We start from the raw sequence: 8,658 nt of genomic DNA, 5'->3' as shown, positions 1-8,658 counted from the left end.
TCTCCAAAATTCTCTCAAGCTATACCAGATATGTTTTGCGATCGATTATTTTGCATGTTCAAAATATTTTCATTAACGGAAGGCAAATAATAAACGTGCCACTTATCATTTATTAGAAAATTGCTTCAAGCAAAGCTAAAAATATAAAATAAAAACGTTTGTTCTCAAGGTAGATATCAAAGTATAAATAACACTTAGAAATGAAGTTTGGTATGTTTTTGGACTGTTGGGCATGTCATAGGTTATGCTAGGGTTCTCTGAAGAAATATTTGGTCATCCATAAAATATGCATTAACTTTTTTATCCGGACTCCAAACCATGCTCAATTATTGCCTACATTCATGTTTTGACATGAAGAAAACATTAAAATAATATAATTTAAGATTTAGGAAAGAGATTAATAAGTGACTTAATGGATCACTTAATATGATTTCAATACACCTTTTGATGCTTTTAGGTAATACTTGAGTTCCAAAATCATTCTTGAAGAGGAAGAACAATGTTAGAGTTACAAGCTTTTATATACCTTAATTAAGGTGAGTTACAAAGAACACACATCCCTACTTACTACTTTCCATGTTTTTAAAAGCTGCTTCTTATATGACTTGATTTCTAGTTGTTTATATATGCATACTTGTTACATTCATGAAAACAAGTTTTTAAAAGTTTTGATAGCAAAAGCCGGTCAATGTTTTAAAAGTGGTTTTGGCATCCTACTTGAACATAGACATGTTTGACCACTCATCAAAAGATATAGAAATGCCATGTGAATACTATGTATCTCAAATGGTGTTAAGTCATTCTCAATATCTCTTAGAGTGTGCATGGTATGGGTCGAAAGTTACTCGTTATGGGCTGATGTGCCAGGCCATAACGTCGTTGTAACGGGGACCCCCCCTCCTCGTTGCATCTCGTTATGGCATCACTCGTGGTCGTTACCACAAATTGAAACGGGTGAAAATTTGAACGTTTAATTATTCGACCGTTTGCAAATGGTGAAAACTTAAATTAAAAAAAATTACTTTTTTATCTTTATAAATACTATTTTTTACCCATTTTTTTAAACTTTTCCCTCATTCTCTCTATATCTTATACACATACTTTCTTTAAATTTTTAAAAAATGTAGCAAAACCTAAACACCCCCCCCCCCCCTCCATCATCAAACCCAAACACACAACGAAACACATCCTCACCTCTCGGATTTGCGAGTTATGAAAATTATTTCAACCTTTTATCATCTTAAAGTTCACCACAAATCTCATACCGAGGCGCCGCTTTCAATCTCGCTTCACCGCCACTGCAATTTCCCAACTGATCACCTTACCTTCACCAAAATTTATTTGATCGAAACCCAAATTTACAACAAAATATTTTCCCTACTTTTACTTCGATGCAATAACCAACCAACCAACCATCGCCTACAACACAACCATCGGTTGAAGTGGAAGCGGGAGGTAGTAGGAGAGGGAAAGGGAAAGGAAAATCGAAAGAGAAATCGATAGCGATTGAAGTAGAAAATGCAGAAGTTCTATAATGGTGGACACCGGAGGAGGAATATTCTTTGATGGCGACTTGGTGTGCTACTTCAAAAGACGAACTCCGCAGAAATAGAATGAAGAAAGGAGCTTATTGGGGGGGGGGGGGGGGGGGTGCGATACGTTTTCATGCTATTTTGAAGAAAAATCTGTATCGCAACAATGACATGTTGAGCAGCAAATGGAGCCAAATAACTGAGCGGAGCAGCAAATTCAACGATATTTACAATCGGCTTGAGGCGCGACAACAAAGCGGAACCAACGACTTCGATTTGTTCAAATCTGCAAAAGAACAATATCGGGTCGAAATGGGACATGTTTTCGAGTTTGAAAAATCATGGGAGTTGTGGCGAGTGGATCCAAAGTAGTATAAAACGCCTACATCGTTGGAGGTTCAATCCAAAAGGTCTCGCAATTCTAGCTCGGTCGACGTGTCGGACGCATGGACTCATATCGACCTAAACGCCGACACCGATGAGATCTCGGATGATATCAAGGAGATATCCCCCATCACGACGACCTCTTGGACGCGACAAAGCGAGGTGCGCTGCAAAGCATGCGGTGGTTGAAGAGAAAGCAAAAGAGGTGACGGAAATGATAACGAAATTCGATGAGCACAATTTATTGATAAAAGAAAAAAATGACTTGAAACATCGTCATTTGGAGTTCTTAAAAAGGCAGGCACGGGAGAAGCAGGAGCAAAAAGAGGGGGAACTAATGACACATTAGTTGTCAATTCTTCGGACGAGCGAGGAGGATTTGGCGCCTGCTGGTCTAGCGGTAGCCCTGTTGAAAATACCCGATACCCGAATTACCCGCCCGATTTTTTCGGGTATCGGGTAAAACGGGTCGGATAAATCGGGTATCGGGTAAATTTTTCCGGGTAATCAGGTTACCCGAAATTTTTTCGGGTCGGGTAAAGGGTATATTTTTTGGGTTTCGGGTATACCCGAATTACCCAAATTATTTTAAAATTTTTTTGTAGAGCTTGTACTACATAACAGGTATTTGATCACGCTTAAACTAACTATCATTATTGTAAAACATAAATATATTTATTATGACAATACGACACTAACAATATTAAAAGTAATTTTTATATATCATCACGTTCTTTAAAATTTAACTGTTTTCTTGATTATAGTTTTTATTACAACTAACAAACTCATTATCTTGACGAAACTTTAGAACATGGCAAAACTTATGACTACATTTATCTTAAACATTTTAAACTTTTAAATTAAGATCTTTAGGTATTTGTTTTTTTAACATCTTATTAGATTAGATTAAGTCGTTAAAAAATTACTTGATATCTCATGTATTATTGAGTAGAAAATCTCAATGTTCAAAGCTTGAGTCACTTCGTTTATGTCTCGTTTGTTTATATAAACAAGACTAATAAAGCACGACGTATTTATTTCATTAAATTTATTTTTAGGTGAAATTAAAAAAAAAATCATATATTTCGGGTAATACCCGAATTACCCAAACCCGACCCAATACCCGAATTACCCGAATTTAGTTTGGGTAAGGTAGCGGGTAATTTTTCTAACATGAAAAACCCGAATTACCCGACCCGAATTATCCGAAACCCGAAAAAATTACTCGTTCAACACCCCTATCTAGCGGTGCTACAAGCGATGAAGGAACAAATTAGAAAGAAATATTTGGGTTAATTATGATTGTTGTGTGGTTTTAGAAGTAATTTGATTGGTATTTTAGTTATGATTTTAGGTTTAAAGTTATGTTTTTTTTAATGTAATCATAATTCTAGATTTTAAATATTATGTCTTTTTTTGTTTTTAAGACTTCATGTTTTATAAAAATATATTCATTCTAGTGATTAAAAAACATTAAAAAAAACAAAAAGGAAAAATAAAAAATAAAAAAGAAAAAAAACAAATTCAAAAAAAAAATCAAAAATAATACATATTTATTTTCAGAAAGTTGTTGCATCTTGTTGTTCATTTTCCCCTTGGTGTTATAACACAATTTATTTATGTAGTATGTAAAATGGCACAAATATATTGCATCTTGTACATTCATCTAGTAGAACACTTCTTGCTTTCGTGTGCATTTTTTATTGCATTTATCATTTCATGAAATTGTGGATTACACAAAATAATAAACAGAATCTCATTTGCACGTAGAACCCTCACAGTTTTTAAAACAAACAGCACTTCTCTCCATTATAGCAAAAGATTGATCTATCGTTTTCTTAAAGCTCAAATTATGTTTTTTTGTAAAAACATAACTATTAAATTGGAACATCAATTTAATAATCGACTACAACACCATTTAATATTGAAGATCATTCACCATTGAATATTGAAGATCATTCATTCAAAATTGTTTCGATCAATTTTGATAGAAACAAGAGTATAATGTTATAACCTTATGATCCTGGCATAAATAGTAGAAGCGAAACAATATAAATTTTGAGCATTTTCAACAACATATGATCCATCATCAACTAAATAGTTTCTTAAAGCAAACAAATATGATAAATAAATTAATTATTGGCATATTCCAGCCAATAAAATATTAAATACCAATATTCTTAAATGTTGTAAAGCCATACATGAATCAGCTTTTTATAAAATTTTCTTTTTTGGCAATTTGAGTCTTGATATCATCAATCACTCTTCCCTTGCTGGGATCCAATTTCCTGCAGATAATGTTCTGCATCTAAAGCTGCCATGCACCCTTCATCACAAAAACAAATTATATTAATATTAGAAAGGGCATTTCAGTCATTTATACAAATGAAGGAAGTTTTGAATTGAGTACATGCATCTAGAGTGTAGTAGTGGTTGCCAAGCTTTATGTGTAAATATTAAATGATAATATAATACTTTCATGTCTTTTTTAATCATACATGTGTGAGATAAGTAATAATATTCCATTGCTTTTTTCTAAAATCACATGGTATGAAAACTTTGTTGCATTTATTTGATTAGTTGAATATATATATATATATATATATATATATATATATATATATATATATATATATATATATATATATATATATATATCATCATAAATCTTTGTAGATCTTGCAATGATTCATAAACAACTAAAGAATCACATTCCATGAGGAATGATCCATTCCATTCCTATGTAGCAAAATCAAACAAGATTTTTCATTCCATCATAATGTCCAATTCTATTCCCTCTTCAACTACTGCATACCAAACACTACTTTAAAGTATACAACATTAAGTTAACCAATCCATAGAGCTTATTCCATGATAAACTTTCAATGAATCATTAACAAAACAAATATATATATATATATATATATATATATATATATATATATATATATATATATATATATATATATATATATATATATATATATATATATATATATATATATAGACGAATGCATCTATCAAAACCTTGTGTGAAGTATATAAGCGAATTAGTAATCAAATTCATTCATTTAAAGATAAATTGTTGAACAAAGAGTGACAAGAAACTTACCAGAACCAGCAGCAGTGATAGCTTGTCTGTACTTCTTGTCCTGAACATCTCCGGCAGCAAAGACACCCTTTACACTGGTGATGGTGGTTCCCGGCTTAGTCACAACATAACCATCGGAATCAAGCTCCAGCTGCCCATCCAAGAACTTAGTAGCTGGTTCATGCCCAATTGCGAAGAACAAACCAGAAACCTGCAAATCTGAAATCTCACCATTGACTACATTCTTCACTTTCAATCCTCCTAGAAGAGATTTCCCTTCTGCACCATAAGCTTCCTCCACCGCTGAGTTCCATATAACCTCGATTTTAGGGTTATTCATGGCTCTCTGTTGCATGATTTTCGAAGCCCTGAACTCACCTCTCCTGTGAATGATGTAAACCTTTGATCCGTATTTAGTTAAGTAATTGGCTTCTTCCATGGCAGAATCACCTCCACCAATCACTGCTAGCGGTTTACCTCTGAAGATCGGAGCAGCACCATCGCAAACGGCACAAGCTGAAATACCTTTGTTCCAAAACCCTGATTTTCCCTCACCGGAGCCGGGGAAAGTTAACCGCCTCGCGACGGCGCCGGTAGCGACAATAACCGAATCGGCAATAACAGATTTCGAATCGGTGAATATTTTGAAAGGAGATGATGAGAAATCAACTTTAGTAACAGTTTCGGAGAAGATTTCAGTACCAAACCTAATCGATTGACTTTTACATCGTTCCATGAGTTCAAACCCTAGAATGCCTTCTGGAAACCCCGGAAAGTTCTCCACGTCTGTTGTCGTGGTGAGCTGACCACCAGCAGCTATGTCATTAGCCATCCATCCTTCGAAGAGGAGAGGTTTGATCTCCGCGCGGGCGGCATAGATGGCGGCGGTATGGGCAGCGGGACCACTACCAATGATGCAGAGTCGGGTTTTTAGGGTTTGGAGATCATCCATAGCGGCGGCGGAAGTAGAGAACTTTGGAGATGATGTAATTGCAGCGGAGGCAGCGGCGGAGGAAGAACCGATGGTCGCAACTCCGATTAAATTGCGAGCTTTATAGAGAAGGTTTAGAAGTTTAGGTAAACAGGGTTCCATTTATTCTAGAATTCGGCTTTTCTGCGTAAAGTTAAAAACCGGTGGCGCGTTAATTTTCAAGGGATTTGACCTCAATTTTTTAAGGCGGGAAAAGTGGCCGCCGGTGGATACTAGATAGGAAGACAACCACGTCGCCGATTGCCATAACAAATGACGAAATTTAAATGGGAAATAATTTGATACTTTCCCACATCGATATCAATCGAATTTCGCTTTCCCCAATCAATAAACAAAACATAACTTTTTGTTTCTAGAACCCAAAGCAACCATCATATCATATATGATATCATGATTTGATGTAAATTTACTAATTCGTAGAAACTTTGATTAAGAACTAACGATTGTTGGATTTGTGATATTTATAAAACGCCTCATGATTGATCTTTTTTGGGAAATGAATTCAATAAATTGCATACCTTTCTACATAAAACTCCATTTGGACATGTGAAATTTCATTGTGTCTACATTAGTCATGAGTCATATTAGTCATATTGTAATAAGGTGTAACCTATTTTTTTTCTACAAAATTACATTCAATCATATGATTATCTTTTTCCTTTTAATAATAACTAATTTTAGTGTTAATATATTATGTTTAATGTCATCTCTTTATGTAGGACTTATTCCTAGTTTACTTCAGGTATGTTCGTATATTTCTATGATCTTTATTATTGATAGAATATAAATATGATCTCAACTTTGAATTTTGAGGTGAAATGGTCTAATCTTCAATTTTATTCATTAATGATTCTACATATAAGTGCTTTAACCAAATCACATGAAAACAAAATCTGTCAAAACAATGTATACTCTTTATTTTGTATTGCTCTATTAAGTTGAGGAATTTGACAAAAATTTTGCAAAATTCTCTATCATGTTTGACTCTAAAATCTGTCAAAACAATGTATAATCTGGATTAATTGATTATGCTTCTAATTTTAAAAAAACAACTTCTCCGTATTAAGTTTTTTTCATATGAATTTCATTAAAATATATTGTTGTGTTTACTTTCCCATTTATATATTCGTTTTTTGTTGTATGATTGTAGGCTTTGGTTGGTGTGTTCATTTATGAGAGTCTACAACGACTTGCTTACAACTATTTGCATATTATAGCATCATAGTTTCGTTGTAGTAATACTTGTAAGTCTCTTTTTCCCGGTTGTAGTAATATAGTTGTAGTATACAACAAGTTGCTTACAACTATTTGCGTAATATTGCATCATAGTTTCATATTTTTGTATTACAAAGATTTTTTTTTCATTTTAAGACATTGGTTCAGTTAATAAATCAATTTATAAAGTTCAGGCCTATAATAAAAAATAATTTTATAAAGAATATGGAATTGATAGGAAAAACTGGAAGTGGAATAGTAAAAAGTATTAAAAATTTATGTATGACATCCCTAAGAAATAAGTAGAAATACAAAAAATGAATAGTATAAGTAAGCAAATAGTAGAGGTAATATTGTACCTTTTTAATTTAAAAATGCAAAAATTATGTTAAATGTAATCACCGTCACACCAATTTAATGTAATATATTAGTAAATATAAAAACTACACCGTTTTTCTATTGAAGCTAAAACGAAAAATGAAAGTACAATGATATGGTTAAAAAACAATTAGCATTGTTTGATTACATAAACCAACTATAGTTGGATTGAATCTGGAGTTTTATTTTAAAAATAAAAATAAAAAAAAATAAAAAATAAAAAAAAAAATAATGATTTCTTTAATGGCAAAAAAAGGAAAATTATGTCATTTTCTATTAATTTTTTATTTCTTAATAGACAAAAAAAAAAGTCTCTTTCATTCATATGTTAAATAGACATTCAAATCTTAAATAGACATTCAGTTTTTATTTTAATATGTATAGCTTATTTTCAAAGCAAAATAGTTTCATGACCAAGAAATTAATAAACGAATAATTGAAATATATTTTCCAAGTATTTGTAGGCTTGTAGTATGTTTTGAGATAACTATTCTAATAAATGAAAATCTTTTTGCCACATGTCACATTCTTATTGATTTGGTCACATGTCATTTTATGGTTGTTTTCAATTAAATGAATATTTAGAATTTCATATTTAATTTTCCTTTTAAATGAATCCATGTAATACATGGGTTTTACGTGTGTTTATAAAACAAACATAAATTTACAAAGAAAATTGTTGGGCTTATAGTGTTGCGTCATGGGCTCGGTCCTTAGCCCAATTTTGATTGCCGGTTTGGGCCTGTCCAACCGTGCATGTTTTTCTTGTAGGGTTTTAGTATTTAAGGTGCATGCATGCATCCTTTGTTAGTAACGCTTTAATCATTTTCTCATACGCGTATTGTAAACCCTAGCTCGCCTCTACAGTGGAAGTTTTTCATCGAGCTCTGCTGAGACGTGACTATATTTGAATCATAAGCATTACTTTGATTCTATTTTGTGTTCTTTATTCTATTGTGTTTGTTTTGTTTGTTCATCATCTTTTCCTGTGAAAGAGCTAAACGAGCTGGTTTTATTCTCATCAATTGGTATCATAGCAGGAGGTTGTGTAATTCATAAGAAGTAAT

General features: G+C 32.7%; 1 protein-coding gene across 1 annotated transcript; it reads right to left on the bottom strand.

Annotated features, from left to right (window-relative positions):
- Positions 1-3,952: 3,952 nt before the first annotated feature.
- On the bottom strand, positions 3,953-6,234 carry LOC111896556 (thioredoxin reductase NTRB). Its single transcript, XM_023892528.2, has 2 exons — positions 5,029-6,234; positions 3,953-4,242 (listed from the first exon to the last, which is right to left on the bottom strand). Exons 1-2 carry the CDS (start codon positions 6,098-6,100, stop codon positions 4,172-4,174), a joined length of 1,143 nt encoding a protein of 380 aa, XP_023748296.1. The 5' UTR covers positions 6,101-6,234; the 3' UTR covers positions 3,953-4,171.
- Positions 6,235-8,658: the final 2,424 nt, after the last annotated feature.

This window comes from Lactuca sativa, chromosome 3 (assembly GCF_002870075.4).
Source record: "Lactuca sativa cultivar Salinas chromosome 3, Lsat_Salinas_v11, whole genome shotgun sequence".
NCBI lineage: Eukaryota > Viridiplantae > Streptophyta > Magnoliopsida > Asterales > Asteraceae > Lactuca > Lactuca sativa.
The sequence above is the reverse complement of the archived record's forward strand: the minus strand, read 5'-3'. Positions and strand labels throughout refer to the sequence as shown.